General features: G+C 36.0%; 1 protein-coding gene across 9 annotated transcripts in view; it reads left to right on the forward strand.

Moving 5' to 3' along the window:
• The window catches only part of DYNC1I2 (dynein cytoplasmic 1 intermediate chain 2), a 59,808-nt gene that overhangs the window by 42,316 nt on the left and 2,794 nt on the right, over positions 1-14,698 (forward strand). For all 9 annotated transcript variants that reach the window (XM_038584832.1, XM_038584831.1, XM_038584834.1 and 6 more), the window contains 2 exons: positions 12,369-12,509; positions 14,375-14,500. In XM_038584832.1, coding sequence (XP_038440760.1) covers positions 12,369-12,509; positions 14,375-14,500 — 267 coding nt within the window. The remainder of the gene's footprint in view (positions 1-12,368; positions 12,510-14,374; positions 14,501-14,698) is intronic.

Raw genomic sequence — 14,698 nt, forward strand, 5'->3', positions numbered from 1 at the left:
TAATATGAAATGAGTTAGAAAACTTTGCCTCTAAAAGCTTGGCTTTTAAATTCGAGCATTTTCATGTTTGGCATTAGTGAGCATAAAAATAGCAGTTAAGGCTAATGAAGGAAATACATAGAAAAGTGCTTAACACAGTGTCTAACATGTAATAGGCATTTAGCAATGTTCAGTTCCTATTTCATGGGGATGAGACAGAGCTCTGAATGTGTTTTATCTCTTGTCTGTTTTCTTTCTTGTATTGTTCTTGAATTTTTGTTTTTTTTTATGAGAGTTTTCAATGAAAAAAGGTAGAAGATTCTTACAACTACAAGCAAGGAACTGTATGACCTAGCTAGTAAAGCCAAAGCAAGATACAGAATAGGAAAAATGAAGCCAACTATTTCTGTGTAGTCTGCAGGCAGGCCTGTAAGTAAGTATGTTTTTTGGTGTGCTTTCACCTTAGTAGTCCTTTGTATAAACACAAGAGACATTTATTTATTAGGTTGTTGAACACCTTCCTTTCTAGTAATTGAAAAGAATCTTTTATGAATTTGTAGATTTATTTTAATATCTCAGGCCTTCAGTTGCTAGTCTTTTAGATTTATATTTGAGGCTTCCATCCCTGCGCATATTACCAGCAAGACTGGAAAATGAGGAATTCCTCTTCATTGCCTAAGCAAGACAGAACTTCTGTCTGTGATAGCAGACTGATTGATGCTTGCTTTTGTGGTACTCACACAGCTGGTTGATTGGTGGTTGGTATTTTTTATTCTTGTATTTTGCTGTATTTCAACATAGAACTGCCTTCTGAATAAGAATGACAGGCAGGCATATCTCTTTCTTTGCTAATTGAGCTACGCATTGCGTTCCTCTGTGGGCTTCATTTATTCATTCAACTGTGATATGTCTACCTCCCCCCACATACATACACATGTACATATTTCTCCAGTGTTAGTGGCCAAAGGAAGAGCCAACATAGAACAGGGTGTTTTTATATATGTTTAAGGGCCCTCTAAAACTTTATCAGAAGAATTACTTTTTCTTCTAACTTTTCTGCACACAAATAATTCTCTATGAAGGCTAGAAGAGCAACAATATATTAATAAGTACATATTTTTTTATTTGCTTATATCATGGCTCCCAGCATCATTGTTTTGATCTTGGATTTATACTTCATGGTCACCTGTGTTGCTGGTATTTATTTCTACCCCGCCAAAAATTCAATAGAGCCTCTGTGCTCTCCAATACAAAGGTTATGAATAACAAGCAAGGTGATTTTTTTTTTTTAAGGATTTATTTGGGGGGCAGGCGGTAGCAGAAAGAATCTCTAGCAGACTTCCTGCTGAGTGTGAAGCCCAACATGGGGCTCAAGCTCATGATCCCAAGATCACAACCTGAGCTAAAACCTAAGCTTAACCAACTGAGCCACCCAGGCGCACCCCAGTAGGCAAGACTTTTAAATAATCTCTTTAAAAACATTGTTCTAATTCCATAGTAAGCTTTCTAAACCAGTATTTTCACTTTCATGAATTTAACAGACTTCAGATGTTTCTCTTCTCTGCCTCTACTTTTTTTAAGGGTTTTCTGACTCTGGAAATGGAGCCCCCATAAGTTGGAAGGAACAAATTATTAAAAAATTGCTGTATCTTTTTGTCCTTTGAGATCTGGCTCTATCCTAAGAGCAAAACAAGATTCCTCTTTTTTTTTTCTCCCATTTTATAAGTCCTCCAAAAAATCCCAGAAACTTCAATTTGACACTGCCTCAAATTTAAAGTAATCTACTTCTGTAGTCAGCTTCTAATTTTTGCCTAGTCAGGAATTTATAATGCAGTGACAGAGTTCTGGATCATCAAATTGTTTTCATGATTTTTTTTAAACTCACTTATTTTTAGTAAAGAAGATAAACAGAGGTAGATGATTTTCCACATTTTGGTAAAGTTTATACCAACCAAGACATTGCTTCTAGTATACTTGGAAGACATTATTACCTTTTCAAAATGCCAGAGTTGAGTATTCACAACAGGAGTACTTTGGCAGCCATGAAAAAGGGTAGGAGGACTGTGTGAGGAGTGAAACTTCTGGATGGTAACCAGAGGATTCCGTAAGAGCTTGATTACGAGTAGACCTTGTAAATTAGCTTAATTTTTACCACATTTAACCATACCTGTTACAAATTACTTTTAAAATACAATAATTATTTATTTGGGGCCAAGATGTTTGCATGTATGCATAGTATATATATTGTAGTCTCAGAAAAAATACCTGTCAGAACTGTATTTACCATTAAGTGTCAAGATTAAAATCATTAGGGATGCCTGGGTGGCTCAGTGGTTGAGCACCTGCCTTCAGCTCAGGGCATGGTGATCCTGGGATCCCGGGATTGAATCCCACATCAGGCTCCCTGCAGGGAGCCTGGTTCTCCGTCTACCTCTCTGTGTCTCTGCCTCTCTTCTGTGCCTATCATGAATAAATAAATAAAATCTTAAAAAAAAAAAAAAAAGATTAAGGGATCCCTGGGTGGCGCAGCGGTTTAGCGCCTGCCTTTGGCTCAGGGCGCGATCCTGGAGACCCGGGATCGAATCCCACGTTGGGCTCCCGGTGCATGGAGCCTGCTTCTCCCTCTGCCTATGTCTCTGCCTCTCTCTCTCTCTCTTTCTCTCTCTATCATAAAAAAATAAAAATAAAATGATTTTATTAAAAAAAATTAAAATCATTAATGTGGTAAGAGTAGGTAGATTTCAACCTTCAGTAGTCCATACACCTTAAATTTTTTTTCACAATCCTGGATGTCTTAAATCCTCTTTTATATTTAGCTTCATTATGTAATTCTTAGAGAATACCAGTTTTAAAACAGGGTTAAAAAGATTTTCCTAATGTTGAAATAGCAACTGTGCACATATTAGACAAGTTCAAATGAAAAAATGCTTCGAACTTGGAGTGTTTCTTGGGGAAGGCTTTCTGACCTTTGGGACCCAGGCCTCCATGTTAGCATTTGCTGTAGTAACCTCCTGCTTGGCTAGTCCAGCCTGTTCTTTGCATATTCAGAAACTTAGTCTTGTCAGTCTACTAGAGTTGATTAGCTAGGGAGTGCTGACTGGAACTAACAGGCTTCTAAGACACCGATATGGAGAGGGTCAATTTATTAATTTAACAATGAGAAACAACTGCCACAAGGCCCAGATACTCATGCTGGCCTGACCAGCTCATTGTTTCCCTGTAGACAACCCACGTGGGAAGCCAAATTACAATCAGAAGATTGCTTGGTGAGCAAGGAATTGGAACAAAAGAAGTGTTCTAATTTGAATGTTTAATGGCATCAAGCAAAGATAGTGTGATTCATTCATTTTCACATAGAGATAGCCTTGCCATGGGTGGTAACTCAGAATCCACGAGCTGAGACTCTGTCCTGGACAATGCTAGAATAGGATACTGTCTTCATTTTTCTTTTAAAGACTCTGCTTCTTTGTATTTCCATTGCTTTTAATAGACACATTCCTTCTCAAAAAGTTCATATCTTCAGTCAGGTTATATAGGAAGATATTTCTGACCCTAGAATTATTCCTTTTTAAAGAGATTCTGTTTCTCTTCTGATCCAAGTGAGAACATACTTATTTCCCAGTTCTCTGGCAAGCACCTCACTGTTATGTTTGTGTATTTACTATAGGACTCGTCGTTATTAATCAGGAACTCCCCAGGTACCTTAGAAAACTATAGAATTATTGTATTAGTTTCCTAGGGCTGCTGAAACAAATTGCCACAAACTAGGTGGCTTTAAACAACAGAAATTTGTTATTTCATAGTTCTAGAGGCTGGAAGTCTAAAATCGAGATGTTGGCAAGGTTGGTGACTTTGGAGACTCTGAGGGAGAATCTGTTCCTGTGTTCCTTGCCTCTTCACTAAGCTTCTGGTGGTTGCCAGCAATCCTGGTGCTTCTTGGCTTGCAGCTGTATCACTCCAGTCTCTGCCTCTGTCATCACTGGCATTCTCCCTCCCTGTTTGTGTCTCTGTACAAATTTTTCTCTCTTAAGACCACAGTTACGCTAGATTTGAGGCCTACTCTAATGCAGTATAGCTTCAACTTAACCTTGATTATACCTGCAAAGAACCTGTTTCTAAATATCATCACATTTACAGATTCTAGATGGATGCGAATTTGCACAGGGGGTGGAGCACACTATTCAACCCAACACATAATTGTAAAGAACTCAGAAAAAATTTGGCTTCTCACTTGACCATACAGTGTTTATTTGCATCACTGTACTAGAATGAGCTGCTTTTGCATATCCAGATGCTATCTGTCATTCAGAGAAGCTTGTTTTGATTCATTCTTTTGGCAGATATGTTTGCAGATATTTTATTTGTAAGAATTTTAGAGCTTCAGTGACCTTTTGGCATTATTTAGTTAAGTGGTTCTTAGTTTTGGTCACATTAGAATAACCTGGGCAACTTTTAAAACTTTTAGTGCTCTGGCATGCCAGGCTAATTAAATAAAAATATCTTAAGGGGGAGATCCAAGCAACAGCGTATTTTAAAAATTTTTTCAGAGTTAGAAGGATTACAATGTATAGTGAAGGGTCAGAACCACTGATAGAAAACCTTTGTTTTATAAATACGGAAATAGGGGCTTAGAATAATGAAGTGACTTTTCCAAAGCCTTAAAATTAGTTTTTGGTAGCCCTGAGACAATGTTCTGGGCTTGTACCCCTCTTCAACTCCTCCCTACTGCCTCTCTACCATTTAGGCAGAAGTTGTCTTCAAGTTAAGAAAAAATATTACCACTAAAAAGTACTTTAGGTGACCCATTTGGGATTTTAATTTGCAGTTATGTAAAATTAATATTTTATGAAACAGTATTTGATGTTAAATGTGTGATTTCTTTTTTAAAAAAAAATTTGTCCTTCGATGATCATGTTTTCTAAATTAAACTTAAAACAATTATGAAAGGTCTATAATCACATTTAAAAAAATTTTGGGAACTTGTTGCCATTTATTTTTAATATAATCTTTTACCCAGCTATAATACATTCTGCTTTTTTCTCTGGCTGCCTCATAGTGCACTGAGTAGATGAAACATTTCATCTGAATAATTTCCTGAGATATTTAGCAGTCTTCTTTTTCATTATAAACATTATAATATAATTTACATACAGCTTTTTTCATGTTTTATAAAAATGGAATCATATAATATTTATAGCTGGCTGCTTTTGCTTATTAATATTATGTTTGTGAGATTCATTCATATTGTTGAGTAGAGCTGTAGATTTTTCTCTCTTTGTATACTATTCTGGTATGTAAGTATACCACAGTTTATCCATTCTACTGCTGGTGGTATTTGGTTGATTGCAGTTTGGGGCTGTTATGAATAATGCTGCTACTCGCATAGTTGTAGTTGTCTTTTGATGGAGATAAGCACTCATTTCTGTTGGGTGTATACCTAGGAGTAAAATACTTGGCTATAGGATATGCCTTTGTTCTGCTTTAGTAGATACTGACAAGCAATTTTCCAAAATAGTTTTACCAGTTTATAATCCATATGAAAATGATATTTTAGTAGCATTTAAATATTAAATATTTAGCATACTAAATATTTTAGTATTTAGTAGCATATGAAAATTCCCCGTTCTGCTGCCTTCTCAACACTTAATATATTCTGCCTTTTTTCACTTTAATAATTCTGATGCGTGCAGTTGTATTACATTGTGGTTTTAGTTTGCATTACCTAAGACTAATGAGGTTCAACAAATCTTTCATGTTTTGTGGCCATTTTATGACATACCTATTCAGGTCTTTTGCCCATTTTTCTTTTGATAACTCCTTCTTTAGAAAATTATCTAGACCAGTATATAGTCTTACAGAGTTGAGCATGTGAACATGATGTTAATTCTGAACAACTTCTGTTTTAATAATAAATAAAACTATCACCTCAAGAGTAATATACCTTAGCATGGTGGCTCTTAATCATGTTGTGCATCAGAATCACTAGTGCAACAACACCAGAAACACTGATGAATTATTATGGTTGGGTGGGAGGCTGTGTCTGGATTTCTAAAAAGCTCGGCAGATGATTGTGATGCCCATCCTATGTTGAAAACCACTCCATCAGAGTGAGACTTTATTTGGCATTGTTACCAAAGAGAGTTATAGGAGATAGTGATCTGGAGAGGAAAAAAACCTTAGTTTCTGTTTCTTGCTTTTAAGTTTTGTAAAAATATTTCTTAATTACAAGCAAACATTTTTGGCCATTAAGTCATGCTTTCAACATTTACTGTATATCTGAAAATTATAAATATTTTTAAACTCTTGATTATAGAAAATTCTAAGTAGATACAAAGGCAAAAAGGAAGAGTATAATGAATTCATGGTATCATAAACCCATTACCTAGCTCCCACAATTATCAACACATGACCAGTCTTGTTTGATTCATTCCCATGTACAATCCCTCCCTACCCCTGGATTTTAAAGCAAATGCAGACATATTTTTTCATCTACAAATATCCAGTATGTATCTTTAAAAAATAAAGCCTAAAAAACATAACCATGAGACTCTGTATAACACCCCCCAAAAAATAAATAAACAGTAATTTCTTAGTTTTATTAAATAGCCCATCGATGTTAAAATTTTTTTTTTTTTTTTTTTTTTTTTTTTTTTTTTTTACTATTTGTTTGAAGCAAGATTCAAATGAGCTCCTTATGTTTGTAATTGACACATCTTTTGAGCCCCTCTTAAGATAGGGCTTCCTTCCCTCTCTTCTTGGTTATTGTTACAGAGGAAGAAACCAGGTTGGTTTTCCTGTTAGTTTCTCAGTCTGGATTTTGCATTCTTACTGTATTGTTCATAATGTTGTATATAGTTGTAGATTGTGTATACTTCCAGAAAGAGAACTTTACCCTCATGAATCACTTGGTATTTTCCTGTCCTTACAGTGACATCTCCTCAGGGGTTTTTTTTTGTTTTTTTTTTTTGGTCATCTGAGGTTCATTCTGCAGTAGCATGCTTGTGGATGCATTATTTTTATATGCACAAGTGTCAGGTTACAAAGGGCAATTTGGCTGTGTATAAAATCCATGAAATACATTTTTTTTGATTACCTTAAATATATTATTCTGTCATCTTCTGGCAAAAAGCATTGTTGTTAAAAAGTCTGAGGACAATCTGATTTTCTTTTCCTTAATTGTGACCTGGTCTTAGAAAACCTGAGTGATTACATTTTTTTTTCCCCTTTTCTTCAAAGGGTTGATTTTCCCAGATACACAGGATACTCTTAAATATGTAGTTTCAAGCTTTTATTTTAGGAGAGTTCTCTTGAGTTACTATTTTTCATATATAGTATTGTTTTGATTTTCTTTTTCAGGGGCTGCCTTTATAGGTGTATCTTTTTGTTCATTTCTGTCTACCACTTTTTAAAAAATTCACTTTATCTCTTTTTTCTTTTTTAAATAACAGCTTATTGAGATACAATTCATATACCATAAAACTTACCCTTTTAAAGTGTGCAATTCTTAGTATACACAGAGGTGTGCACTATCATCACCATCAAATTTTAGAACATTTTCAAATTTCAGAAAGAAACCTTTATCCATTAGCAGTCACTCCTCCTTTTCCCTTTCACCCAGCTCCTGGAAACAACCTAATCTACTTTCTGTTTCTGTGGAACTTCCTGTTATAGACATTTCATGGCATCACAATATGTGATTGGCTTCTTTCACATCATATAATATTTTCAAGCTTATCCATGTGTGGTATGTATCAGTACTTCATTACTTTTATGACCAAATACTATCCTATTATATGGATGTATTGCTTTTTGTTTATCCATTCTTTAGTTAGGAATTTTTAGGTTGTTTCCACTTTTGAGGTGTTGTGAATAATACTGCTGTGAACACTTACATACAAATTGTTGTTGTGTACATATGTTTTCATTTCTTTTGGGTATATACCTAGGAGAGGAATTGTTGGGTCATGTGTTAACTCTAATTATTAGCATTTTGAGTAACAAACTATTTTTCAAAACAGCTGTACTAATTTATATTTCCACCAGCATGTATGAGGGTTCTGATTTCTTACATCCTTCGCCAACACTTGCTATTATCTGTCCTTTTTATTATGGACATCCTAGTGTGTGAAATGAAATCTCATTGTGGTTTCAATTTGCATTTCCCTGATGAATTATGATGTTGAACATCTTTTTAAATGATTACTTGCTGTTTGTGGATCTCCTTTAGAGAAAAGTTTGTTCAAATCCTTTGCCCAATTTTTTGATTGGCATATTTTCCCCTTTTTATTAATGAGTTCTAAGTGTTCTAGATACAAGTCACTTTGATTTCCAGATATTTTCTTGTATTGTATATGTTGTCTTTTCACTTTTTTGAAGGTATTGTTTGAAGCACAAGAGTATTTAATTTTGATATAGCCCAATTTATTGACTTTTATTGTTTGTGCTTTGGGTTTTGAAACCATTGGCAAGTCCAAAGTTACAACAACTTACTCCTGTGCTTCCTGGTAAGAGTTATATATAGCTTTACCTCTTTATTTGGATGTGTCATACATTTTGAGTTACTTTCTTTTCTTTTTTTAAGTTTATATTTTAATTCCGGTTACTTAACCTAATAGTGTTATGTTGTTTCAGGCATACGATATAGTGATTCAACAATTGTATACATCACCTGCTGCTCATCACAAGTGCACTCCTTGATCCTATCACCTGTTTAACCTCTATCCCCCAACACGTACCTTTCCTCTGGTAACCATCAGTTTTCTATAGTTAAGAGTCTATTTCTTGGTTTGTCTCTTTCTTTTCTTCCCTTTGTTTCTTAAATTCAACTCAATTCCAAGAAGTGAAATCATACGATATTTGTCTTTTTCTGACTCACTGATTAGTATTATACTCTCTAGATCCACCCATGTCATTGCAAATGGTAAGATTTCATTCTTTTTTATGGCTGAATAATATTCCTGTGTGTGTGTGTGTGTGTGTGTGTGTGTGTTCTTTATTCATCAGTAGGTGGACACTTGGGCTTCCTCCATATCTTGCCTATTGTAAATAATGCAGCTTTAAACATAGGGGTGCATATATCCTTCGAATTAGTGTTTTTGATATTCTTTGAGTAAATACCCAGCAATGTCATTGCTGGATCATAGGATGACCTTTATTTTTAACTTTCTGAAGAACTTTCATACCGTTTTGCACAGTGGGTGTACCAGTTTGCATTCCCACAAGAGTGCCAGAGGGTTCCTTTTTCTCCACATCCTCGCCAGTACCTGTCATTTCTTGTGTTGTTGATCTTAGCCATTCTGACAGGTGTGAGGTGATATTTCCTGGTTCCTTTTTTTAAAGGATTTTATTCATTCATTTGAGTGAAAGAGCACAAGCAGAGGGAGGGGCAACAGGGAGAGGGACAAGCAAACTCCCCACTGAGTGGGGAGCCCGATGTGGGGCTGGATCTCAGGATCCTGTATCACAATCTGAGCGGAAGTCAGCCACCTAACAGCCACCCAGGAGCACCTCATTATAGTTTTGGTTTGCATTTCCCTGATGATAAATCATGATGAGCATCTTTTCAGGTGTCTGTTGGCCATCTGGACATCTTTGGAGAAATGTTTGTTCGTATCTTCTGCCCATTTTTAAATTGGATTATTTGGTTTTTTGGGTGTTGTGTAAGTTCTTTATATATTTTGGATACTAGCCCTCTACCAGAGATGGCATTTGCAAATATCATTTCCCATTCCATAGGTTGCCTTTTATAGTTTTAGTGATGGTTATCTTCACTGTGCAGAAGCTTTTTATTTTGATACAGTTCCAATAGTTTATTTTTGCTTTTGTTTCCCTTGACTCAGGAGACATATCTAGAAAAAGAGTTGCTACAACTGATGTCAGAGAAATTACTGCCTGTGTTCCCTTCTAGGATTTTTATGGTTTCAGGTCTCATATTTAGGTCTTTAATCCACTGTGAGCTTATTTTTGTGTATGGTGTGAGAAAGTGATCCAGTTTCATTCTTTTGCAGGTAGCTGGCCAGTTTTCCAACACCATTTGTTAAAGAGACTTTTTTCCATTAGATATTCTTTCCTGCTTTGTTGAAGACTAATTGGCCATATAATTGTGGGTCTATTTTGGGTTTTCCTTTCTTGTTCCATTGATCTGTGTGTCTGTTTTTGTGCCAGTATCATACTGTTTTGATTACTACAACTTTGTAATATAATTTGATGTCTGGAATTGTGATACCTCCAGCTTTGCTCTTATTTTTCAGAATATCTTTGGGTATTTGAGGTCTTTTGTGGTTCCATATAAATTTTAATGGTTGGTTGTTCTAGTTCTGTGAAAAATGCTGTTGGTATTTTGACAGGGATTGCATTGAATGTGTAGGTTACTTTGGTTAATTATAGACATTTAAACAATATTTGTTCTTCCAGTCCATGAGCATGGAATGTCTTTTCCATTTATTTGTTTCATCTTCAGTTTCTTTCATCAGTGTTGTATAGTTTTCGGGGTACAGGTCTATCACCATTTTGGTTAAGTTTATTCCTAGGTATCTTACATTTTTAGTGCAATTGTAAATGAGATTTTCTTTTTTTTTTTAAGATTTTATTTATTTATTCATGAGAGACACACAGAGAGAGAGAGAGAGAAAGAGAGAGAGAGAGAGAGAGAGAGAGAGGGAGAGGCAGAGACACAGGCAGAGGGAGAAGCAGGCTCCATGCTGGGAGCCTGATGTGGGACTCGATCCGAGGTCCTCAGGATCACATCTGGGTTGAAGGCAGCCCTAAACTGCTCAGCCCCTGGGGCTGCCCCGAGATTGTTTTCTTAATTTCTCTTTGTGCTGCTTCATTGTTGGTGTATAGAAATACAACAGATTTCTGTACATTGATTTTGTATTTTGTGACTTTACTGAATTCGTTTATAACTTCTTGCAGTTTTTTGGTGCAGTCTTTCAGGTTTTCTACATATAGTATCATGTCATCTGCCAGTAGTGAAAGTTTTACTTCTTTCTTACCAATTTGGATGCCTGTTTTATTTCTCTTCGTTGTCTGATTGCTGTGGCTAGGACTGCCAGTATATGTTGAGTTACTTTTATGGTATGAGGAAGGAGGGGTGCAACTTCATTCTTGTGCATGTGCAAATCCGACTTGTCCATCATTCTTCTTGTCCATACATTTAATTGTCATGACACCATTAATTGAAGATCTGCCATAATGACTTTGCGTGGAATTTGACTAAGATCGTTTTTTGTTGCTTATTGTCTACTAGTAAAATGAGTTTTCCTCTACTTTTAGGAGGGTGAGAATGAGCAAGGATAACTTTTCTAGTTTCGTAGTCTAGGCTAAAACTCTCTCCTGTGTTTTTTGCAAAGTGGATATTTATTTCTCTGTGTCTTATACTTTCTCAGATGTGCCCTTTCTGTTTTTCTCTGCTACTTTTATCAGAGTGTTCTCTTTCCTTTTGTTCCTACTGTGCTGTATGCTACAATTTTGATTCTACTCCTAGCAGTTTCTCTTTGGTGAGACTTTGTCTTAAAAAGGGGCTTTGGTAAAAAAAAAAAAAAAAAAAGGGATCCCTGGGTGGCGCAGCGGTTTGGCGCCTGCCTTTGGCCCAGGGCGCGATCCTGGAGACCCGGGATCGAATCCCACGTCGGGCTCCCGGTGCATGGAGCCTGCTTCTCCCTCTGCCTGTCTGTGCCTCTCTCTCTCTCTCACTGTGTGCCTATCATTAAAAAAAAAAAAAGGGGGGGGGGTGCTTTGGTTTGTTAATTTTGAGAGTTTATAAAACTCAGACTGCACCGTTAGACCTTACTTATAATATACATTGGAGTGTGCTTGCACTTATTTAGAAGTAGAATTGCACTGAACTCCCTCCCAGTTTCCTGCTGTTCTCAGACTCAGCGTGTTCCCTAACACAGCCCAGTGAGTATTTGCTGCAACTATGAGGCTCTTCTGTTCTCTGGCCCCATGCCTTTCCACACTTCTTCCTGCACAGGTGTTTGTACGACATAGGTCTTGTAGTTGGCAGAGGTTTGTTTCTACTCACTTATATTTGGAGCTTTGTGTCCTGATTTTGTTGTATGTATTGTTTGTAAATCTTCGGTTTTGCTCTCCTCATTGCTTTGTTTGGGTTTATGGGGGAGTTCAAAAAGTATACTGCAGTTGCTGTCATCCTCCCAGAATCCTCTCATAGACAAATGTGTTTGAAGCACATTCTGTTCCTTTTTTAAAACAGTATGATGTCTACAAGTTAAAAAGAAACTGCAGTCCAGTAGTTGATTCTTAGTTCATAATTCCAGGTAATTCTGTAATGAAACAAACAGGAACTTTTCTAGGCTGAGTTAAATATCATAAAATGTTGAATGTATGTTATATTTTGACTATGCTCAGAATCAACTTTTCCCTTTCAGAATAACAAGCCTTTGTACTCATTTGAGGATAATTCAGACTATGTTTATGATGTTATGTGGTCACCCACCCACCCAGCCCTGTTTGCTTGTGTGGATGGCATGGGGAGGCTGGATTTGTGGAATCTCAATAACGACACAGAGGTGAGCAGAAAAATAACAAAAATTGCACTGAAAAATAGAAAATTGGAGATTTATTGAATAATTTGTGAAATTCCTTTTATCCCAAGGAATGTAAAAGGGCTCTGTGATTGTAGCTTCATCACAAAGAAACCAAATAAGCTTTGTACCCTTAATAATAAACCGCATGCTGTGCAGAACTGAAGGGAGAAATAATGTTGCCAAGAGCACTGGGGCATTTCCTTTTACTTTTGAAAAGCACTATCATGTCTATAATGTCCTGGCAAAGTCAGTCATAAGGCAACTGGGATATTTTTCATTCATAGGCTACAAAGCAGATAGTTTCAGACTGTTGAAATATGTTAACCCTAATTCTGAATTTCTAAATTATCTCTTAGCCTTGACAGAATTGTGTATCATCCATAAACATTAGTTTTAGCCTGACTTATTTGAATGAAAGAAAAATGTATTTTGATGACTTGTTCCATGAAGGATTGAAAACATATTGTTACTGTAAAATGAATATAGAAACTAGCAAGTTTCCTAATTACTATGTTAAAACCACTTATTGGTGATGAAGTGTAACTACAGCTATTACTTATTTTTAGGTATTTGTATTTTTACCAACTTCAGCTTAAAATGTTCCTTGAATTCTATATTGATATGTGGTAGTAAGAAGTAATATTTTAGCCATTCTGTCAGAAACAATTATTGAAGGGAATGTCTCTTGTTTCCTTCCCCAACATCCCAGTCTTTCCCATATTTCCTCCTGTTTCTGGTAGTAGCCATCCAAATCCCAAAGTAAAATGGTTATATGGGGCAAGGAAGTTATGTATTAGAAATATAAGAGTAATTAAGTGTGCTAACTCCTGGTTTAGTAGTTTGAAGAAGAACATTCAAATACTCCTAGGAAAAGGTATCAAACCCTGGCTAAATAAATGGTTGGGCTTAATTATACCTTTATAGTTACCTAGAATGGTACCAATTGTATTTTTTTAGTTTGGGTTTTGGTGTTTGAGATTTGTGGTTACAGTTAAATTTGAACCTTTCCTATAATCATTAATTGAAAGAATATATCTAAATTATAGTTTTTCTCTGTAACAGTTTTGGCATTCCAGGAGTTAAATTAGTCGTCCAAGAATGACTAGTGTCAGTTTAAAGGATTACTTTTAATCAGGTTTCAAAAATTTTATTGTGCTTCCAGTCTGAGTCACATTGAATGTTTGCTCTGTGTGTGGCAAATAAATCTCTTTTTCCTCAGCATAAGAGAAGTACAGTCAGATTCCGGGGGCGGATGTGTGTGTGTGTGTGTGTGCGCGCCATTGTGTTGGGGTTATCATCCTCCCCTGCTCTAGACAGTTCATGAGAACAAGAGCTTTGGAAAGACCCATACTGCACCTTCAGTATGAACTGTTTCTAGGAACTGTGGCTCAAATCACAGGTTTCAGCTGACAGAGTCACAAGCTACAGAAGTAATTTCTGTCCTTTAAAATTGAACTGTAATCTGTTTATGAGGGCTTTTGAAATGTTTCTTTAAAATGGGATTTTGGCCATCCGTTTTCAAACAGCTTGATTTCTTAAAAGAGTTAAAATAACAACAAAATCCTTTATTAAGAGAAGATCTTTCAAAATGATGTATGTATCCAGTCATGGGAGAATTTCTTATATAAGAACTTAAGTTATTTTCCCAAACCATTTTCAAGGATTGACTGTAATGTCATTCATAATATATCACTGAACAGGAAGAAAGTTGGAAAAATTCTTTATCTATTTTCATCTTTGTTTTAAAAAACGTAGCCAGATTGGAAGAAGGAAGAGTTACTGTTTTACATGTTTATAGAAATCTTGATGAAACTTTTAACACTGCACTATATTTTAAATGACTTTAGGTGCCAACTGCTAGCATTTCTGTGGAGGGTAATCCTGCTCTTAATCGTGTAAGATGGACCCATTCTGGAAGAGAGATTGCTGTGGGTGATTCTGAAGGACAGATTGTCATATATGACGTGGGAGAGGTATGGGGCTCACTGCCTGCAATTTCGATACATCTGTTTAGCTTTCAGGGCATTGTAGTTATGTTATGGTATATTTGTGGCTAAAACTAGTCTTCAAGGTTCAAGAATTGTATAAACCATATGATTATAAAGATAAAACTTTTTTCCACGACAGAAGCAACTCTTGAGATTAATTTTCTTTCTAAGCTGGATGTTCTG

Source organism: Canis lupus, chromosome 36 (assembly GCF_011100685.1).
Source record: "Canis lupus familiaris isolate Mischka breed German Shepherd chromosome 36, alternate assembly UU_Cfam_GSD_1.0, whole genome shotgun sequence".
Taxonomy (NCBI): domain Eukaryota; kingdom Metazoa; phylum Chordata; class Mammalia; order Carnivora; family Canidae; genus Canis; species Canis lupus.